The 22,936-nt window shown below is 43.5% G+C and overlaps 1 protein-coding gene across 1 annotated transcript; it reads right to left on the bottom strand.

Moving 5' to 3' along the window:
* Positions 1–13,586: 13,586 nt before the first annotated feature.
* IL19 (interleukin 19) lies at positions 13,587–19,183 on the bottom strand (the record flags this gene model as incomplete). Its single annotated transcript, XM_081026190.1, has 5 exons — positions 13,587–13,697; positions 15,086–15,160; positions 16,135–16,287; positions 18,809–18,874; positions 19,040–19,183. 5 exons carry the CDS (start codon positions 19,181–19,183, stop codon positions 13,587–13,589), a joined length of 549 nt encoding a protein of 182 aa, XP_080882316.1.
* Positions 19,184–22,936: the final 3,753 nt, after the last annotated feature.

The following is a 22,936-nucleotide window of genomic DNA, read 5'->3' as shown; positions in this document are numbered from 1 at the left end:
AGATTTTTCTTTGGCATGTGAGAGATTCTAATGTTGCATTCTGTTTCATGGTCCTCAGCCTTATTTCCCTAACGACATTGGAAGATTTTCTTAGACAGGGACTAATGAATCCATCAGGTAGGAACACATGTCCAGGCAAGTTTAAATCAAAGCACTTGAGAAAAACTGCATGCCATATTTCATGGTCTGAAAACTATCAATTGTAGAGATTATAATATATTCCTTTTCAACTTATTTCCTACTCAATATCTAGAATGCTGAAGTCCTGTGTTTGAGTCCCAGGATTACAGGATGACTTTGGCATATTATTTCACCTTTCTTGATTTCAGTTTACATATCTGTAAAGTGAGAGCAATATTTTACATTTTATAAAATATTTTATAAAATTTTCTACATGAGATAATGTATCAAATCCTTTCCAGTCTGACATTCAGTGTCACTGTGATTCTTTGCTCTTCTATCTTTTGGATCAGAATACTCCTTTTAATGTCTTTTAATGTCTTCCTAAAGTTCCTTAAAAATGAAAAACATAACTTTTCGTTGTAATGCATGATACATGTTGAGAGTATGTGTGAATATCTAATCTAAATATCTCTTGAGCTCATACCTGTTCTTCCATCACTGGTGCTAAGTAAACAACTTCTCATGATCATCTATAACTGATTAAAATAAAACTGAGAAACATGGTCTGACAAGAATACTTGAAATCAAAACTTTCAGAAAACAGAAGCTGTACCAATGCCAGTCAATTTCTTTTCATTAGCCAAGAAGAACCCAATGGTGTTTGTTGTTGTTGTTTTAATTTTTATTAGTTGAATAATATTGAATGCCAATTGTTTTGTTTTAAGTTATCCTTCATGATTAATTCAACTTAGCTTTTCATGTGCAATCCAAATTTCACTTCAATAATCAAGTCTCTCTTTTTCTTATATCAAAATACTTTATTCTTTTAACATCTGTTGAGTAGATCCTATTCCATTCTCTGTACAGACACCAATTCAGCTTACTCTCCTACAAAAGCTTTCCTCACCCTAACCTCTCATTCTCATTCTCTCTCTCTCTCTCTCTCTCTCTCTCTCTCTCTCTCTCTCTCTCTCTCCATTTCTCAAGGCAAAATTGATCCTTCCCACCTGTGGACCTCTGGTTTATGTTATATGTGATAACTATTCTTTTGTACTTATCATGGTCAAGTGCATTTTTGGTTATGTATCTGTATCTCCCACTAGCCTGAGAGCTCCTTATTCATCTACATGGTCCCAACACTCAACAGTCCCTAGTAGGTGCTCAGTTATTACTTGATGACCATTGAATGACGATATTGATTTAAAATTGTTTCTTCTTTATGTTACATCCTAAAGCTGCAGGATCTCAGGCTTGGCTAAACCTAAAAATGAAGACATACAAATGAATCAGTAATTATCAAACGGCCTAAAATTAGACTGAGCTAGGAGGATGGGAGATGAGAGTAAAGACAAGCTGGTTTGAGGTTAGAAATAATATTGGTCATGTTAAGGAGTTTAGACTTTATCCAAAAGCAAAGACTTATAAAGGTTTTCAGTAAGAAGCAATGTGATTAGATAGGCTACTTGAAGCAGCTAAGACTGGTAATCCCAGAAAAGATTTAATTATGGAGAGACTTAAGAGAATTTAAGTACATTTAAAAAAATATTTGCAGACTAATTAAATGTATAGGTTAGAGCAGGGGTGTCCAAACTGCGGCCCGCAGGCCAACTGAGGTCCGCAATCCATTGTTAATTGGCCCGCAGCAAATTCCAAAAACATATTTAGTTTACTTAAATAAACCAGGTGAGGCAATATGTACTTCACCTTGAGTGAGTGGCCCGGCTGTTTGTGTATTTTACCGCATATGGCCCATGGTAAAAAACATTGAAAAAATTTGGACACCCCTGGGTTAGAGAGAGAAGGAATCAAGGATAGTAAAAATATAGCTGTAAGTTGAACCATATGCAATTTCCATTCGGGTAGGTCAAAATTGGTCTGATAGCATTGTCATATGGTTCAACCTAATAATTATTATGATGATGTGTAGAGTATGGTAAGGCCAGTACCTGAGCTTCAATATTAAATGCTCTGTACACTGTAATCATTTATATATAACATATCATGTATATATACTAATACATATGTAATGTACATATTCTCATTTGATTCTCATAAAATCCCACTAAGAACATAAACTTCCTGAGGGCAAGAACTGTGTCTGTCTCAACCATCTTTATATTACAAACACCTGGAATGGAGCCTCGTTCGTGGTAAGCTTTTAAGAAACATGTGTTGAATAGATTATTATTTCCACGAGACAGGTCTTATAACCCAATTTTCTGATGAAAAAACTTAAGCTTAAAGGTTGAATGGTGGGCGGCCAGTTGGCTCAGCGGTTGGAGCGCAGTGCTCATAACACCAAGGTCGCCAGTTCGATTCCCACATGGGCCAGTGAGCTGCACCCTCCACAACAAGCTTGAAAACAATGACTTGATGTAGAGCTAGTGGGTCCTGCAAAAAAAACACTGTTCCCCAATATTCCCCAATAAGTTTTTAAAAAGCAAAAAAAGGTTGAATAGTTTCCCCAAGTTCACCCAGCCAGTAAGTAACAGAACATATTCAAAAAATAGCATGTCTTCCTACTGTTTTTATTGATGTGAGTGTACTAAGGCCGAGAGGGCAACATAAAGATCAAGGTGACAGTGGCAGAATGGGAACTTCGACCTAGGTCTCCTAGTTTAGAATTCATTACTCTTTGCATTAAACTGTGTATCCTTACAGACAAGAGGGCCCTGGAAAAGTGGTGGAAATGGGGGTGCCAGGGAACAGGATTCCTAGTTTTATTTCTGAGCCTATGTATAAGGGAAAGTCCCAACAAGATGTTCAGTTTAGATAACAGACCACCCATCTCACCTGTCTGAGAACCTTCTGAAAGTAACGCACTGAATCTACAATAAACTAAAGAATCTCTCTCACCCTAGCACTTTCCATCATCCCTCCCAGGAATCCTGAATCACTAGGATAATTCCATCCTATCATAGGCAATACCCAGCTGCTTGAGTTCCTGTCTCATAGGCAATAAACAGGGTGGGTGTAGTTACGGAGATTGAGAAGCGATGAATTGTTGCAACTCATCCTCAAGTCCTAAAATCAGAAGATTTTCAAACTTCCCAATGTAATGAAATTCACTGCTTTTTTCTTGGAAACATTAATTTTAACCATATCATGTCCAGGAACATGTTCATTCAGCATTGCAAATAATTTCCAGACATAATTGCAAGTTATTGGCACATCTATAACATGACCTTCCCCTCAAGTTGTCACATAAGGATTAAAGTGAAATAGGGTTTTATTGTGAGTCTCTGCCCTTTGCAAGCTGGCCCCTACCTGCTGGTACAATCCCTGATCCTTTAGAGAAGACAATGGCCAGCAGTGAATATGCTCCATGATTTAATTTGTGGGGGACCCGGGAACTCCCCTGCATAATATCTTCTCCAGTAAGGCCTGAAGTGTTCATGAATCTACTAGGTTAAGGAATTCTACCCCAATGACAAGGATTTTCTTATATAATGATAGATTATCACTCTCTGACTGTTAGAGCTAGACGTGACTTCAAGAATACCCATTCTGACTCCTTCATTTTACAAAAGAGGAAACTATGGTTTGCATGAGGTCACTCAGATGGTAAATGACCCAGAAGTTGAAATCAATCAAGTGTTCTTTTCAATAAGTTACACTCTTAACCCATTATGAACTATTCCTGTAATAAGTAGTGTCCCTTAAAAAAATGAGACCAAGAAACAAGGGTTTCCCACCATAATTCTGGCAGAAGAACTGAATCTTCCAAGGAAAGAACATAGAGGGAGTTGACAGTGAGGCCCACATAGGACTGAGAGCCAGAGGCCCAATCCTAACACTTACTTTCTCACCACCAACTTTCAGGGTGACCTTGGGTGACCCAAGACTAGTCCTTACACCTTTCGGGCACTCATTGATTCATCAGTAAAATGAAGACTAAAACCTACCTTGCCTGTCTGGCTCACTGAGCTGGCAGGAGGATTTTATGTATATGCATAGTAAATCTTTAATCATAAAAGGTGATTTTTATTACTCTTTGTGTCTGATAGGATAGATTTTAAAAGCCATTCTTTCAATAAACATTGACTACATGCCAATTATGTGCAAGACGCCGTAGTGGACGCCATGGGGATTAGTGATGCCTCAGTCAGGTCTCTGGCCTCATTGCAGGGATAAGGCATGCACTTGCAGAACCACAGAGAAAGCCAGTACTATGGAGAAAGCAGGAAGTGTATGCTAAGGAGCACAGAGGAGGGAGGGTTCCCACAGAGGAGAGTTTGAGCTGAGCCTGGAAGGACAGGAAGAGAAAAAATGAACAAAGATGCTAGAGAGGTAAGGAGAAGTGGAGTGCGACAAAGGGCATTCAGGACAGAGATGACTCGGGCAGCAAAACTCACAACATATTTGCAGACTAGCAAAGGGACTAGCTTGGCTGGAGCTGCATTTCATGCACAGGGACAGTCGCAGATCAAGTTGGAAATATGACTTTATCATCAAGGACCTAGAACATCATGCCAAGGGATGTGAAGTTGGACTGGGATCTAGAAACCCACGTACTAGCTCTAGGCTTCAGCCCACTGTGTGGTCTTAAAAAAAAAAAATCACTTCTTTCTCTGAGCTTCAGTTTCCACATCTGTGAATTGTGGAGAAATAAATTAAATGATTTCAGCTTTTGGATTCTGTAATTCCTTGTTTTCCTCCTAAGACAACAGGGTCCTACAGCGGGGAGAGATGTGGTAATTGCCATGCAGAACCCCGAGATCTTCAAAGGCAGCACAGTTGTGGGGACAGAGCCAGGAGTGTAGTTTCCAGGCTCTTGCCCTCATGTGGAAAGGTGCTGGCTCAGGTAGTAAATGGCCATCAACTGTGATTGGATGGCCATCAGCTGTGGCTAGTTGGCTGTCAGCTGTAACCAGTGAGCCATTTGCCACTAATATAACTGCCCGTGGCTACGCTAGCAGAGAATGGGGGCTAGCAAGAAGGTGGTGGCTGAGCTTTCAAGCGGCGGAGTGTGGATTGCAGATTGCAGAAAAGTGGATTGCTAGCAAGTGAAATTGTTTGGCAGAGACAAGTGGATGGCGGGTTGTGGATAGTGTGGCTCCTGCCTCCTGTGTCTCCAGCCCAGCCGCCAGCGAGACTATAGTGGTATGACTTCCCTACCTATGGCTCCGTGGGTGTTCCTTTTTGGCCTCGTCACATCCTGCGTTCTTATGTGGGGAGCGGGAGCTGAGACCCTGCATGACAACAGTGCTTGGTACATTGTTAATGTTCAAATGGGATGAATGGGGGACGATGTGACTGTGGTGGAGAAACGGGGGTACATTTTATGAGCACAAGAAGCTAACTTGGGGAAGTTGGGTTTCAAAACTGAGGATCAGCGTGATTAAGATCAGCTGGGTCTTAATTATAACGATCAACTGGGCAGAGGAGAGAAAAACAGAATCCCTTCTCATGAAATAAAGTCAGTTTCCTAACGAAGCCATTTTGAGGCAGGAAACAGTTGTGATTTTTTTGTTGTTTTTTTTCTTGAAAGCTAACAATATACTTTATTTTTCCCCAATCAGATTTTTTAAAATAATGAACAGTGGATAGAGATCCAAGATGGCAGAGTACGTAAACACTGTGCTTGCATCCTTCCATGAACACATGAAAATTACAACTAAATTATAGAACAATCAACCTGGAGAACCATCTGAAGTCTAGCTGAGCAGAAGTTTCATAACTAAAGATATAAAAAAGAAGCCATGTCAAGACTGGTAGGAGGGATGGAGACACAGAACGGGCCCCACACAGGTGTGTGGCAGTTGAGAATCAGGAGAGATATCATGGCCACAGAGGTTTTCCCCGGAAGAGCGAGGGATCCCATGACCCCCACACCAAGCTCCCCAGCCAAGAGTACTGGTGCCGGAAAGAGGAGACCCCACAATATCTGGCTGTGAGAAACAGTGGGGATTCCAACCATTTGGGTGGGACTGAAGGCTGTGGGAAACCCAGACGTCCTCAGATGGCCTGCGCACAGACTCACTTGCGCTCACAGGCACTCAACTTGGGCTCCAGCGAAGGAACGGTGATTCAGAATGGCCTCAGAGACATACGGGAGCAGACTGAGGTGTGTGGCTTCCAAGGGGAAACTGGAGGACAGTCGGCATTTTCCCTATGAGGAGGTCCTCCTCCCCTGCAGCCGGCAGGCAGGCACCCTCAGGAAACAGTTCTTTAGAAACCAGGAAGAAAACCTAGCCACTCCTTTTTTCCCAGGGCAAGTTTTGAGTTTGCAGTTCAGGGTTTTCCCTATTTACTAGCTGTCACTGTTGCTGACATCCGGGTTTCCTACCCAGTTGCATCACTTTGCAGGGAAATATCAGCAAAGTCAGGGTTCCACTGGAGGAAGAACCTCAGTTCACTGGTAGCCAGGTGGAGAGTCCTTCCCACTCCCGGTCCTGCAGTGCTGGGAACTTTGCAGCCCCTGCTCCCTCCCTGCAGGGTGGGGATGGGCGGAGCAGCTGACTATGAGAAGCGTACATTTTCAGTTCCATCTTCAACGCCCACAGAATGAGTGATGTCATTTCCCTTTCCTCTTGTTTTCCATCATGCTCTGTTTAACCAGCTCAACTTGCTGTCATTCTTTCTTCTGAGAATTCCTTTGACATAGCTGGGTCCCCAAAGTTGGCTAATTTCTCCCTCTCCCTACCTGCAAAGTAGAAGCCACTGGAAAAACCTCCTCTGGACATAAAGTCTGGGAGCAAAACTCCAGACATAGCCTTCAATTACCAATTTCCTCACCTAGGAAAATAGTGATATATTCATTTCTTCTTTTAATTCCACAAGCAAACATGGAGACTCTCCATGTGTGGGCACTTAGTTGAATGACCCAAGGGTACAAAAGTGGAAACACATGGTCTCTTGGGACCTCAGAGCATGGTAGGGGAACAGACCCTCTAATGTAGGAATTCTTAACCTGGGAGAAGGTGGATGGGAAAAAAACACATCCTTTTTTCCGCCACTAACCTCTAATAAAATTTAGCATTTGCTTTAATTTTGAGGATAGGAAACAAATACACCATAACAGTATTAGCAGTACCTATGACTTCCTCACTGATAGAAATCACGGATATTTTGTATCACATTACAGTTGTTTCAAATACCTCAAAATATCATTATACTCGTCACTGCTTAGAAATATCAGTAGTTAGTAGGTCTGCTGCTAGATCCTGTTAATGAATGCATTAATAAAGAAGCATAGTTAGTATTATGCTATCTTTTGCCATTTCCATGTTTTGATAGCTGTATTCTATTTTATATATTTAGAAACATTCTAAGTAGGGTCCTGAGGCTTTGCTGGTGTGTCATAGGGGTCCATGGCACACAAAAGGCTAAAATTCCTGACTCTAGTGGCCACACAAAGGCCCATGGGTATGGCGACGATACCTTCCCAATTGTGACACAAAGTCTCAGAAGAATGAAGCTACTAATGGGGATGAGAAGAGAGACTGTTTGTTATCAGGACTTTCCTAGAAAATTCAGGGTCTACATTCATCACTGGCATTGGTGGGTGGATGGGGGCTGAAATTACTTCTGAGGGTCAAGGAGGATATCTGGGCTGGTTTCTTGGAGAAAGTCCGGTTTAAGCAAGGCTTTGAAGAACTAATGATTTTATGAGCTTTGGGGATGGAGAGACTGTGGCAGGAGCAGAAGGACTCTTGCTCCTTACAGCAGGAACAACTGGAACAAAACTCCTGAGACCAGAGAGCACTTCTGTACCCAACGGATGTTGTCCCTGTGTGGGCTGGGGGGGGACAGTGATTGAAGAAGGGGGGTTAGCACTTTGTGAGGGGTGTAAACATCTAACTATTACATTGCTTTGTACACCTGAAACAAACAAAGAAAAATCTACAAATAAAAAATTTTAAAAAAGAAGGTTGAAAACTGTCAGTGCAATAAAGTGGGAACATCAGACTGAGGAAGCTGCAATCTGAGACTTTGCATTTCTAAGAATCAGTGGCTTTTCCTTTGGTAACCTACTCAGGGGATGGATCCATGTCACACACGTCACAGGAGCTCAACACACTTGCTTGTGGATGCATTTCCCTAACAAAATTCAAAGCCCTTTTTCATGTCCTGGTTCCCTGCAGAGACTGAGCTCTGTCTTGTATCCAGCAATTCTCACATTAGACATCATTTATAGCTACAAGGGCATAATCCCATTGCCACAAGCAGATGTTACCACAGAGGGACGTTGCCTGTACTCTGCCTCAGGGGCATCTCATCTAGAGTTGCACTGTGCTCTTCTTGGGCTAGGTGTGAGGGTTTTGGAGGCATTGCAGCAGTGAGGAACAAGAGGTGAAGTTGGTGCTTCTTGGGGTCCTTCTTCCCACTTACAGGGCTGCTGGACCACATCACTCCCAGGTGAGCTGGGGCCCAGGTTAGCAAGATCCCCAAAGGGCTGGTAGCCCAAGACAGAAGTGGTGGGCACTGATCTTCAGGATGCAGGATGTGGAGTTAAGGACCATAAGACAACAATCAGGGACAAATCGAAACCAAAATCAGGAAGGCCAGACAGAAGGGAAAACATTTGCTATCAGCTAGAAACAGGGACACCAATCAAGGGGTAGAAGGTCCCAGAGGGTAAAAGGAAGACTAAGAGATGCCTAAAGCCAAAAGTCAAAACCACATGCTTCCTCCAAGAGTGTGCTACCTAGACAACTAAGGTTGCATTTGCTTCATTCATTCATTCAAGGATTATTTATTTACTGAGTGCAGCCACTCACAAAGTAGCTGTCCCCGAGGAGCTCCGTCTGGAGAGAGGAGATGGATGCTCAGATATCTCTGACTTTTCAAGAACCCAAAAACCACTCTGGGTCCCAGGGAGCACAAACAGGGGGTGGAAGTAGAAAGGAAGGAGCAGGGAGAAGAGTGCTTTCTGTCCTGAAGTTGGGGCAAAGGTTCTGGGGAAGTTAAGCCTAGGCTGGGGCAGAGATAGGACAACAACAGAACATGTTGGCTGACTTTTTTTTTATTATTTGTAGCACACACTGTGTGCCAGGCACTAAGTACATCATAAAATATTAAGTGATTCAATCCTCAGGCACGCATATGAGATAGATTTGGTTATTTTCTTCATTTTTCAAATAAGGAAACTGAGGCACAGAGTCTTCTTAGAGTATGTAGGAAAACGACTAGACAGAGGCATCCATCCAGGGACATGCTGAGTCAAACTTTTCTCCTGGTCTGAAAACTGGATTCTGAAGCCTCTCCTAGGACCTGATTCCTGGGTCAAACCTCATGCCTATGCAGAAGAGATGTCTCTTACAACACTCAGATCTTTACTGATATGGCTCTGCGGCAGAGATGGGGCTGAGTGTCTTTCAGTAACAGAACTGGAAGTATAGACTATCTCAACTACACTCTAGAGCTCATGACAACTTTTTAAGAAATCATCCTCCCCCAAACTCTTTGACCTTTCATGATACGCTGACCCCTGAACCTCCAGGACCAGTTTGCATCTGCTTTTCACAGACATTCATTCCCAGCTATGTGGGGGATATCAAGTGATTCGTGTGTGCCAGGGATTGTGCTACCGTGTTTCCCTGAAAATAAGACCTAACCGGACAATCAGCTCTAATGCGTCTTTTGGAGCAAAAATTAATATAAGTAAATATAGTAAAAAAATTAATTATTTTACTATAAGACTGGGTCTTTATTATACTAGACTAGACTAGACTAGACTAGACTAGACTAGACTAGACTAGACTATATTATACTATCAGGTCTTCTATTAATTTTGGCTCCAAAAGATGCTGATTGTCCAGCGAGGTCTTATTTTTGGGGAAACATGGTAGACATGAGAGGAACAAGGTTTAGGCAGAGTCGAGGAAAGAGTCCTACACTGGGATGAGTCTGTGACAGCAGAAGAACAGAGCACAGGTGACAGGGTGTGACAGGGTGTCTGAGTAACGGGGAGAATCGGGAAGATTGTCTGGAGCCTAGCTGACCCCACAGAAACTGCAAGCAACCATATCAGGGACTCAGGTGAGGGCTTTCTGGACATGCAGACCTAGGAGAAAGTACCATTGGCCCCGGCAACCATCATTTTTAACGAGCACAAATTATACATCTTCTATAAATGGTACCTCGAATCCTCATAATAATTTCACAAAGCAGCTATCTCCTACATTTGGGCACATGTGGAAGCAGAGACTCAAGTTAAGTAAACTGCCCAAGGTCCCACAGTAAGTGGCAGGACCAGGATTTCACACAAAAGCTTATCCATTTGGCCAAACTTCTGGGCAAGTGCTAAAGGACAGCTGCCCTGAGCATGTGTGGCTGTCAGAGATTTGCTCTGGAAGGTGAAAGAATAGCGTGTCCTCCAGGAGGAGCCCAGACACTCAGCTAGGAGTGGAACATTGTGTGACACTTTCAGAAGCTGACCTCTGCTTCTTTGCTCTGTGTTGGTTCATAAATTCCTGTGTAACTTCTCATGCTTGTTGCTGTTAAGTCCAGACGCCTTTTTGTGCATCTGGGTTTAATGGTCTGCATTCCTGGCATCCACTGTAGTCACCTGGGGCCTGGATTATATAGCCTTGGCCAGAACAAAGTGAACTTGTCCAGCCAGCAACGAGGGGAGAGAGCACTAGAGCCACAAAGACTAGACCTGGCCTGGTTTCTAAATCTGCTGTCCCTTAGCCATGCGACCTTGGGCAAGTCCCCCCCACCTACCTGAGCCTCAGATGTCTCACTGATGATGTGGAGATAAGACCTCCAACCTCTTCCTTTCCTCTGAGGCTTAAACGATATCATTTACATAAAGTGCCTGGCACTGTCCTGCCATAGGCTATGAGTTCCCACCCCCTGCACCCTAGCAGTTGAAAGTGAGTCCTAGATTTCTCAAGGGTGCCTGCTAGGAACTGATGGAGGACTGAGAAGGTATGGTTTGGGAGATAATTTTTTTATTTTATTTTATTTTTTATTATTTTTTTAAAGTAATGTTTCCTTGTAAGGCACAATATCGGGGTTTTTTTAAATTTTATTGGAGAATATTGAGGAACAGTGTGTTTTTCCAGGGCCCATCAGCTCCAAGTCATTGTCCTTCAATCTAGTTGAGGAGGGCCAGTGAGGCTGGGTCGGTGGGAGCTGGGCAAGCAGGAGGGTGTGCGGTTTGAGGAAACAAAGCTGGGGAGGCCGTGTATGCAGATAGGAAGGCTCCCTAGGCCATTGGAATGATTCTGGCTTTTAAATTGTCATACACAGTAGATAATATAGAGGTCAACGTCCACAATACAGACCACTAAGAACCAAAGAAATTTAGAACCTGCCCCCAGTAATTCAGGAGAAACCTTGACCAGACCAGCTCTTAGCTTGGCGCTCTTCACACTACACCCTGTAGCCTCCCCATCCAGGGTTACAGGGATGGTGGGTGTGGCGGGGGAGTGGCTTCACCTCACCTGATGCTCACAGCAACACTTTGAGACTGGTGTTATGTCTCCATTTTACAGAAGAAGACTTAGAGACATAAGTAGTTTGTTCAAATCACATGGGATTGGAACCAGGTCTGTCTCACTTCAGAGGTCCTGCTCGGTCCACTAAAGCACGCTCTGTGAAATCTCTTTCTCAGGTAGGAATAAAGAAAGTGTGCTTCAGCCAGCCCCTTTGTGTTCAGCCAGTCACAGTGTGGATATTGATTAGGGATAATGCATAGAGAGTGCTTATTTCAGCACCTGGCACATGGCAGAGGCTCAGTGTTTCAGTTGTTATTGTCTTGACCATATGAGGAGTGTCCACCTAGGTGTTGGTGCCCATTTTAGCATCTCTCCACTCTACCCAGGATATCCCATGCCTGGGGCTGTACTTGTTCAGCTTTGTCACCATGACAACCATCCCTCTGTCAGAAACACCCTTCTCTAGCCCCACATATATACCCATAGAGGCGAATTTAAGGTCAGAGAAGATGTATCTACGAGGTCTAACAATTAAGATCACAAACTTGTTGTAACGATGTTGATAATGTTTTTTTGATATCAGAGGTATTATTCATTATGAATTTGTACCAACTGGACAAACAGTTAACCAAGTTTACTATTTGGAAGTGCTGAAAAGGCCACATGAAAAAATGACTAGACAAAAATGACCTGAACTTTTCTCCAACAATTCATGGCTCTTGCATCACGACAATGTACCAGCTCACAGGGCACTGTCTGTGAGGGAGGTTTTAGCCAGTAAACAAGCAACTGTATTGGAACACCCTCCCTACTCACCTCATCTGGCCCCCAATGACTTCTTTCTTTACCCAAAGATAAAGGAAATACTGAAAGGAAGACATTTTGATGACATTCAGGACATCAAGGGTAATGTGATGACAGCTCTGATGGCCATTCCAGGAAAAGAGTTCCAAAATTGCTTTGAAGGGTAGACTAGGCGCTGGCGTCAGTACATAGCTTCCCAAGGGGAGTACTTCGAAGGTGACCATAATGATATTCAGCAATGAGGTATGTAGCACTTTTTCTAGGATGAGTTCGTGAACTTAATTGTCTAACCTCATAGGTTGGGAGCAGTAAGAAAGAAATGACAGAGAAAGGTAAAGACAGAGAAAATGAGACAGAGAGAAAAGTCAAAGACACAGATAAAGAGATCAGAAGTGAAATGATGGGGCCAGCCGGGTGGCGCAGGTGGTTAGAGCTCTATGCTCCTAACTCCGAAGGCTGCCGGTTCGATTCCCACATGGGCCAGTGGGCTCTCAAAAAACAAAAAACAAAAAAAAAAACAAAAAAAAAAAAAAAAAGAAGTGAAATGATGTCAAGGAGTCGGTAGTCAGAAGCCCTCCATTCACTTTCTTAATCATCATGTGGAGGACAAGGTGTTGGAAGGAGACTTTAGAGACCCAGTTTGGAACCCTTCCCTGTATTAACTCGCCTTGGGACTCAGTAAGTTCTTATCTCTCTCTGGGCCTCAGTTTCCTCATCTATTTATGTTCGTTAAGGCCCCGTTCATTTCTAATAGTCATTGTTTATGATTCCTTGACTGACCCTCCCTGAATCAAAAGACACTTCCACTAATTGTTAAAAAAATAAAATAAAATAAAGACTATATAAAGATAAATCAGTCAGTACAATATGCACTTACAGAATATTGCTCAGCTCACATCACAGACATGGGATAAACAACTTAACAATAAATTAGGGGGAAGCCAACCCTTTTCCTCCAGGATGGCCCACAGGACCTTTCAATGGACATGTTTCATTATAAATATGACAGTGGAGTATTAGGCTGCTTTCAGGTGGGATCAGAGAGCCTGGGCTCAGCCAGTGGGACTTTCACCTGCAAGGTGAGATCTGCTCAACCTAGATTTTTCCTCTACAGTACCTCAGCCCTACAAGAGAGAATGCCAAATCAGCAGAGAAGTTTCTTCAAAAAGACCCTCATTTGCATAAAAATGGGATCGTCCACATTTCCCTCCCCTTCAAAGTGGGCTGTCTCCTACTGGAAACCTCACAGGGCTCTTCACCACAAAGTAATCAGGTTTCTTGTCCCCAAGCAGTGGAAGTTCCTTGATGATTCTTGCCAATCCAGGCCAGAAAGAGATCCAGCTCTCCCAGAGACTTGATAGCAGCAGATCTGACCTCCAGCTGAAACCAGGGAAATCATCATAAGAACCTGTCTTTCTAGACAGTGTAATTGTTTTCAATCACTTTCGCCGTATTTTGGTCCTCACAAGGTTTTCTTTTTATCCATCAATTATATTTGCACAAAATTATTTTCCCAACAGGCAACACAAATTGTTTTCCACAAATGAGCAGTTAAATCAAGTTAGCAACTTGTAAACAAAATTTTAACTTTTGTATTATTTGTCCTCTGTTTTTCTTTTTCCTATTTTTCCACAGAAAAGAAAAAGGAAAAAAAAAAAGTGCCTTCCTGGAGAGTTCTGCTTATTTTCCTTTTCACATTAGCGTTAGAAGGTCCCAATCACAGGGTGCTGTGCAGTGGGTAGGGAAAGTGTGTTGTCCCCATACGACATATAAAAACACTGAAGCCCCTAAGGATCAGTGTCCTACCCAACATCACACACAGCAGGTTGGTAGCAGGGCTGGCACTAAAACCCAAGGCTCCTGACTTACTACACCTCTTCCTCAGCATACTAGAAGGAGATGATAAGATCAAAAATATGTCCTGTGGAGCCAGACAGCATGGGATCGAGTCCTACCTCCACCATTTAGTTACGGTATAAACTTAGCTAAGTTACTCTCTCAATTTTCTAATTTTGTAAATGCAGATAATGGCTCATAGCAGTGTTGTGAGCAATAAATGTGGTAATACCTATAGTGTGCTTAGAACAATACCTGGCTCATAATAAGAACAATATGACTCTTGCCATTGTTATAACATTACCCTATGAAACCTCTCCACAAAGAAGAAGAATTCTGAATAGACTCCCCACCTCCTTGCTAGTCAAAGCTGGCATCATTTGGGAGTGTGGTCTCAATGCAGGATCACAGGCCTCATTCCAGACCTACTGGTCCAGAATATGCCTTTTAACAAAATCTCCAAACAACGCATGTCAGAAGCACAACTTCTCCCACCACCTGTGTGTGAGATGTGCACCTACATCTACATGAGAAGCATGCTTTGCACTACACAGAACACTCATGATGGTTACAGGCCACAGTGATACCTGGCAGGTAACATGTTTCATGCATAACAGCTTCCAATTCATGGGGGATCTTTGCTCTCTCTGTGTCACCCCCATCTTAAACAGTATGTGCTTTCCCTCAAAACTTAACACAGGTTAAGTCTAATATGTGAGGGTATAAGAAAATGGTGAAGGGATAATGGGGAAGGGGAACCCAGGAAATTAGCAAATAAGAACAACACACTGTTTGCAGACACAGAGAACTGGAAAGGCCTGCAATAAATACACGTTGAGTAAATGAATTAATTTGAGTGGAGAGGAGGCAGAAGTCTTAGTCAGGCTCCTACTTGTCATCGCCATTTTCCTCATCTTCTCTTCTGCCCTTACCTGATTGTAGTTGTCATGGATGATTCTGGTTGCATTGGTGGCTTCCTGCCCACAGTGACACAGCCTCTGCTCCTGCTTTGATAAAGCGGAGGCAGCACCCATCAGAGGACCTTTCCACCCTACCCTTTCCACCACTTCCCCATATGAAGTGACATTTCTCCTTCCTCCCCAGGTGAGAGTCAGGTGAGTAAACTCAGGGGTGCGCAGCAGGGGGAAGTAAGGTCCGTTTGTAGAGTCACCCTGTGTTTGACCAGGGCTTTTGCTTTTTGTGGTTGACAGCCCACCAGACTGGAAGGGCTAGGAAAGTAGATGCCAAATCTGTCTTGATTCACCACTCTGTGAATGCAGCACCCTACAAGGTAGGTACTCAATAAATATTTGTTGGGTTGGTTAATTAAATAATTGGTTCAATGAACCTGAATGTAAGTGGTGCAGGGGTCTTGATTTCTTCTAACAATTTTAAAATCCAAGGCACAGAATAGTGAAGTAACTTTCCACAAAGTCACACAGGAAATCACTGTAAGGGATGGGGCTAGAGCCAGGATTTCTCTTGGTCTAAGTTTTTGTTGGTTTGTTTCTGTTTAGTTTTATTTCTGATGTTCGATTTTAATAGATAACAAGGAATTTGGAGTTGATCCTTAGGGATAGGCTATACCTGGGAACCACCCAGAGGTTAATTGGTATGGAAACCCCAAAGGGCCAGAAACAAAGAAACTAGGGATATATCTATGATAAATCTGTAATCCTTGGCATAGCCCTCTCACAGGCCAGCCCTGGGATCGCATAAGGCATGCTTTGACATAAGTGGTTATCCCAGGAGCACTATCCATGAGGAAACCTGAGTCTACTAAGGTATCAGCAGGGAAGAAGCCCTGGGCAAGAAGTGACCGCTGGAAGAGGTTCTTGACAGTGCCCCTGTGGACAGACAGCGCAGGGCATTTCCTTTGACTCCAGGAACCGTTTCAGGAGGCCAACTGAGGCCAGCTCATCCTGGGCTCTCCCTGGGGTAGATGGGAACAGATGCTTAGTATACCAATGTGGTGACTTACACATTGCTGCAGAGCCTTCTGCATGTAGAGGAAAGAGTTGGCAATGCTGCTGATTTTTCTCAGGATTTGGGGGTTCACCTCCTGATGGTCCTTGAACACTCTGTCCACGTAAAACTCCAGGAGGCTCTTGGTCACACAGCATACATCTAAGGGCTACAGACACACTTTAGAGAAAGCCCCAGGGCCCTCTTCTCATATTATGTTAGAAACCAAAGCAGCCCATTTGTGTACAGGTGGGAAGGAGCAAGATAACTAAAAGTGACTTTTTAAAATTCATATTGGTCTCCGAGGGTCCATCTCCTCTTACCAGATCAAAGCTACTCATAACGAAAGCACTGAGAAGAGATTGCAGTTCATCCCCTTTTGATAGGACCAGAAGATATATTAACAAGGGATGGAACCCAGCCATAGACTAGAATTCTCTCTAGAGTATCCCCAACATGTCACCACTAATTTCTGTTTAAACTCTTCCAGGAATCAGGCAGCTCCCTTTTGAAAGGACGGATGTCTGAGGAGGTTTTTTGAAAGGTACATCCTTACATGGTGCTGAATTCTGCCTCTCTGTAATGTCTCCCACCCATCAACATGGATTTATTCAATAGCTATTGCATACCAGGCATGTACTGGGTATATATTCCTTCCATTGCAATGACACCCTGGCCACCTTGCTCAACTCTCTTCCAATCTGTCTTTTTTAAACTGCAGAGATCATTTGGATGGAGCTGAAATTTGCAAGAATGGAAACTGATAGCTGTGGAAAATGCCTATGTCTGGGCAGGTCCGCAGCTGGCAGAGCGCAGCTCTCTCTAAGGGAGGGATCCTGAATTTCCGTGGCATAGCTCCCAGCAAATGGCAAGGGTGACTCCTTCTAGCAGATTGCACCCCACCCTGAGAGTCAGTGAGCTACTTTGCAGATTTATAGCTCAATCTGAGAAGGGAGGGGTCTACAGCAGGATAGGCATCCAACTTCATTAGCATTAAAGCAGCAAAACCTCTTTGGCCCCGTGGGTAGCTTTTCCTAGATGGCAAACTCTACTTGCAACACAAAGACCCTTCTCTTCCATTGCTTCTGCTGGTTCTCTTAACCAAAGGGGCAAAAAGTTGCACATCTTTGCTTTAATTAAGAAGGAAAGGAGAGGGGGAGGAATATGATAAAGACTGCACCCTCATTGACCCCTTTCCTTATGCTACTTCAGTTATTTCTAGACCCTGAGAGAGCAAGAATCTGGAGACAGAGGAGTGAGATGTGGTTCTAATCCTAACTCAACCTCTAGCTAGTCATTCTCCCTCCCGAAATATCAATTTGCTCATGTGAAAATGATGGTTTTGGAATAGATGGACTCTAGGATCACTTGCAGCTGTGATATCCTATGAGTCTCTTACACAGTTGGCTGGAATAGCATTTAGTAAGAGGCTACATCTGTTTGCTCAATAAATCAGGCCCAGTACTTCCTAGAAGAATTATTTCATGCAGAGAAGCCCAAGGAAAAAGTAACTCATTGCGAATATACCTTACAATCTGTCACATATAAATACCTGAAAGAAAAAAAAGCAACAACAAAAAACCAAACCTTTCCAGGATTCTTACAAGGACTGGAAGAGCTCACTTTTAAAGGCAGTTCTCAGTTGCCCCTTCTGTAAAGTGAATTATCACCTCATGAGCCAACTGTTTTGTAACACACTTACTCTTATCATCTCTCTCATCTGGAAAATTGGACTGATCTCCACAGTGGCTTTCTTGCCTAGTTGTAAAGAACGTCACCAGAATGCCTTTCTAAAAGGTTTTGTGATCATGCAGCCTTTGGGCTCAAAACCTACAGAGACTCCCTATTACTTCTATTCTAAGGTCAGGCTCAGCCTGGAGTTCAAAATTCTTGGTAAAATGACTTCAATGTATTTTTCCACCTCATGCTCTTCCACTCACGTTCACATTTCTTGCACCACAAGTATGATTGCCTTACTGCCCCCTGGCGTACATTCATTGATCTTATACACCCATTCTTCCATGCTCTCCAAACCCCTTCCTTTCTTTTATCCACTAACCCACAACCTACTCAGCTTTTAAGTCACTGCTCATTTTCTCAGCTTCCCCACGAAACCTTCTAGAATCACCCTAAGCCCTAGATGTCCTATCCCATTTGAGCATGTGGCACCTCAATCACTTTCTAGGTAAGTGGTACTTCTTTATTTCTTCCCCGGGGCTTCTTTTTTATTAAATTTATTGGGGTAACATTGGTTGATAACAATACATAAATTTCAGGTGTACAACTTTATAATACAACATCTGTATACTCAATTGTGTACTCACCACCCAAAGCCTAGTCGCCTTCTGTCACCATATATTTGACCCCCTTTATCTTCTTCGACCTCCCTTTCCCTCTGATAACCACCACTCTGTTATTTGTATCTACAGGGATATAAAACAAAAAGCAACAAACAAACAAATAAAAACCCTCACAGACACAAACAACAGAATAATGGCTCCCAGGGGTTTCAAAGTCCCTGAGACATGAATGTGCCTTAACACATCAGTTGATTAACGAGAAGCCAAGTGCCTTTAGAGTACACTGGAGATTAGGAAAGAGATGGGGACAGGATGAGGATTTCTTTCTCAGCCAAGGGCCACTTCACTGTAAAACTAGCAATGTAGGAAAGAGCAGACACAGGTCAGTACCTTGACGTTGTGCAGGGACTCCGATGTGGAAAGGATGGTGATATTTTGGAAGGAGTCCTTAGCTTGCTATGGAGGAAAACATAAGAACAGACAAAGGTGAAGAGTACCCCATGTCTGAGATACAAAAGATGATAAAGAACTTGCTCTTCAAGTTAGGATGTAAGGTAGGCAAGCCCCCTTGCCCACACCTTCACCTTGCCCACACAACTCTACTCCTGAACCCATACTCACAATGGCTCTTTTGATTTCTTGGAAAGTCTCTTCTATTTGGTGCATGTCCGTGGAAATCAGACATCTCCTGAGACCTCGGGCATGCACTGAGCATAGGAAGAGTATTGCGCCCAGGAGCCAGGGGGAAACACGCTGTGCCTTCATGTCCTGCAAGAAGGATAGAAAGCAGATGTCCGGTCAAAAGTGGAGAGCAATAAAAGAGGCCCCTGACTGAGCTCCCCTAATGACCTCACAGGCAGGCCAGGCAGTAACCAAGAAAACAGACTCTGCCTCAGCCGGTGGAGTTCAGAACCATGTGTCGCCTCCTCCTCTGGATTTCTTGAATCAATCAAATGTGCCCTCTCTCCTCCCTCCCACCACTCCCCCACCTCTACCCCAGGAAGCAAATTACAGTGCTCTCTCAAGTCCCAGAGAATGTATTTGTGTGCATGTCACTCTATTATGACTCAACACAACTCACTTTGTCCACAGGGGTGAAAAGTATTGTTTTTAATCAATTAAATAGGAAAAACAGGGTTGGTAATCCACCCTTGGAATTAGGCAACAGATCTGAAAAACCATAAAAGCACATTTGGTTTTCTATATTTGCCCCTGACATAGGCGATACCGTTTTATTATAAATCCCCACTGCCTGTCTGCTTAAAATTATTTGTTTGAAGTCAGCTATGAAGATGTTGCCTTCTGAAGAAGATAAGAAAGGGAGGCTTAAGACATCGCCTAATAACTAATTAGCCACAGTCAAGAGAGAGAGAAAGGCTATCCCTGCAAAGGGCAAGTGGGGCTCTTCCCCTCTGTTCCCCACTGAGCTGGGAGGTATGAGGGACATGTTTGCAGCTAGCCAGTCCCTAGACAAGGCCAGACCCTGAGGTGCCCAAACTGCCTCTTCTAATTCTCTCACCCTTCCTACTCGGTCTTTTTTCACCTCTTTCATTTAACCACTTTAAATAGTATCACACAACACACATTGAGAAAAGTTGCACACAGCATAATTGTACAGCTTGTTAAGACCTCGTTCTTTGACTTTTCCCACTAGTAGACCAAGATTCACAAACAGAGCTTCGCCTTAAAGATAAGTCTTATAACAACATATGTGACAGACCAGCCCTCTGGTCTGCCAGCATCCTCCACAGAGCCCACTCAGTGCTCTCACTTCCAGCTGTGTGTGTGCTGGGGTATGTGCAGTGTGTGTGGCAGTGGAAGAGAGGGGGGCACTGAACATAAGAAGCCAGCTGAGGGGGCTGTGGAGCACCCCCCGACCCCCTACTTTTATACTTAACAGGTGCTCTAACTATAGAGAATGTACGTGCAGGAGCATGAGCCCCAATTGCCCCCGTTCCCCACCACCACTCCCCAGATCTTTCTTGGGATTCCCAGGCTCTTTTGCAGAAAGCCAAGAAATGGCAAGTCCTGTTTAGTACAGCATTTTTCCTTATCTTTCCTCAGATCATCATCACTCTTAATGAGAGAGCAGGTGTGTACTGAGTCCTCACCACGTAGTAGGCATTATACCAAAGAGCTTGGTTTCTCTTTTTCCAACCTCCCTCTTTCTGACAAAAAATATAGACCCCGCTGGCAGGAAGGTCTGTAGAGTCCCCCAGAGCTCTATCCCTTCCAAAGGCAGCTGAGGAGCTTCTAGAAAGCCAAATGACTAGGAAGACAGCACAGTTTTTCTTCTGACAAGACATCTGTCGGGAACAGTAGGACATTGCCTGCTTGCCCAAGCTGGGAGCCCCAGACATCTTGTGGAGGAGAAAGATGCCTTCCTTAGCTTGATGAGGCGATTTCAGACATCTTGGTAGATACAGATAACAGCAGTAGTGAACACGTACCATACATGGCACATATGTCAGGCACTGTACCAAGCATTTTATTATTATTTAATGCACCAATACACAATTATGTAATGCTCACAACCATCCTGTAATGTAGGTTCTGTTTCTATCTCCCTTGTGCCAAAAATGGAACTGAGACTTGGAGAAGTGAAGTAACCTGCCCAAAGTACATGGCCACCAAGTGGCAGAGCCAGGATTAAAAGGCAGACAGGCTGGCCCTCTCTCCTTCCCCCTATACCATCCTACTGACAGCTGGAGATTCCAGCAGCTCCCCTTATACCAGACAGAAAGAAATGCATTTCTGATTGGGTCAACTGAACCAGTGGTGCTGCTTACATTTAAAAAGATATTTAATCCTGCAAAAGATTTAAAAGAAGACATAAAGTGCCCAGCATAGTTCCTAGAACTAAAAGTTAATAGTAAACTTTAGATTCTCCCCCCCTTCCTGCCTTCTTCTCCACTCTCCATCTCTTCTTATTGAGAATAAGATACCAGAAGGTTCATCCTCTATATGGAGTATCCCTCCACATTCTACAAAATACCCAGCACCTGGGACATCATAGGCCATACACAATGATGACAGGTCACCTCTGCAGCTGTGAAGGATGCAGGCTAGTATGAAGATGAATAAAAGCCACTGATGGAGGCTGGCATGAGGCTCACCTCTCCCTGGGTGCTCAGGCTGCTTCTGTGTCTTCTCTCTGGGTCTCTCTGCTACCTGGAAAGGGCTGGTCACTTTTATGTAGGTGGATAAGAGGAAATGCTGTCAAGGTTTACTGGGTGGATCCACATTTGAGAGATTGTTTTTCCCCTTGTTTCCTTAGTATCTCATTTCCTTAATTGTTTTCTTTTCTTTCTTATTTGAGATATAGCTGATTAATCATTATTAAGAAATGCTTCTTTCTCTGGGTCTTGACATGCAGTTTCTAGGAAAAATAAACTCCCCATCTATATGCAAATGAGAATTTCTTGCAATTCTGTGTCCATACAGAAAAATCCAAGTTAGGTCAATTTCCTGAGAGCTGTGGCATGCCACCAACTGTACCTGGCAGGCAAACTCAGGTAAGCACTCTCCTGACAGCCACACCCTGTGAGCTGCCAGCTCTGTAAGACTCTGCAGGTGCCAGTGACTTCATCACACTCCACCTGCCCAATGCCTCATGCAGCTATTGAGCTGGCAGTCACTAGTTAAATGCTGTACATTCGTTATGTTGTTTAACTTCATGGGGAACATTGATTTTCCTCAGATGTGCAAAGATTTCTTTGGACATCATCTCATTCCTGTTCATCTTGTCCCTAGAGGGACTTCATTCTTGATTAATGCAGAGAGAGAACATGAGACTGGGAAGTAGCGGGGACTGAGAGCAGAGCGGGGAACAGAGCCTGAAATCCTTGCTCTTGGGCCAGAAGACCTGCACCTGTATCACTTTTTACACAAATTCTACACCATGAATTCTCCAAGGATCGTGGTTTGGGGTGACAGTGATGGAAAGATAGAGTATAAAACGTTTCCTCCCCAAACACAAATTCTCAAAATAAACAGAGCTTGTTTTTACTAAATGAAGCAGTTGTGGGATAAGGTGCAATTACAAGAGACTCCACGGGCCCTTTGGAAAGTGGGCTGGTCCAGTGGGCTGAAATCAACTCTGCCCTGTAGCAGAGTGGTGGGCAGGACCCTGGCAGGCAAGGAAGAGGGCCTGGGAGGATGGGGCCTTCTTATGGGGGTAGGTGTCAGGGAAAGGAGGCCCAGGGGCTGCAAACCTTGTTGTCAGCATCTTGGACAAAATGAAATAAAACATGTTGAAGGCAGCAGTAGATTGTAGTGGTCATGAGGTAGCTCTGGATTGAAATCCTGGCTCTCCTTTCTCTGTGAAACACTGGACAAGCTACTTAAGACCTTTCTGAAGTGCAATAAAATTGGTAAAATAAAGTGTGAGGATTTGAATTAGCTATTGGAGTTGACCCAGTACTCAATAAATATTATTTACCCTGATGCTGTGTGCCAGGTGCCTGGAAAAGGAGAAGACAGCTCCTTTAGGAATTAAATATAAGCTCTCTGCTCCTT

The sequence above is a fragment of the Rhinolophus hipposideros genome, assembly GCF_964194185.1.
Source record: "Rhinolophus hipposideros genome assembly, chromosome: 19".
NCBI lineage: Eukaryota > Metazoa > Chordata > Mammalia > Chiroptera > Rhinolophidae > Rhinolophus > Rhinolophus hipposideros.
This window is presented reverse-complemented; position numbering and strand designations above follow the sequence as displayed.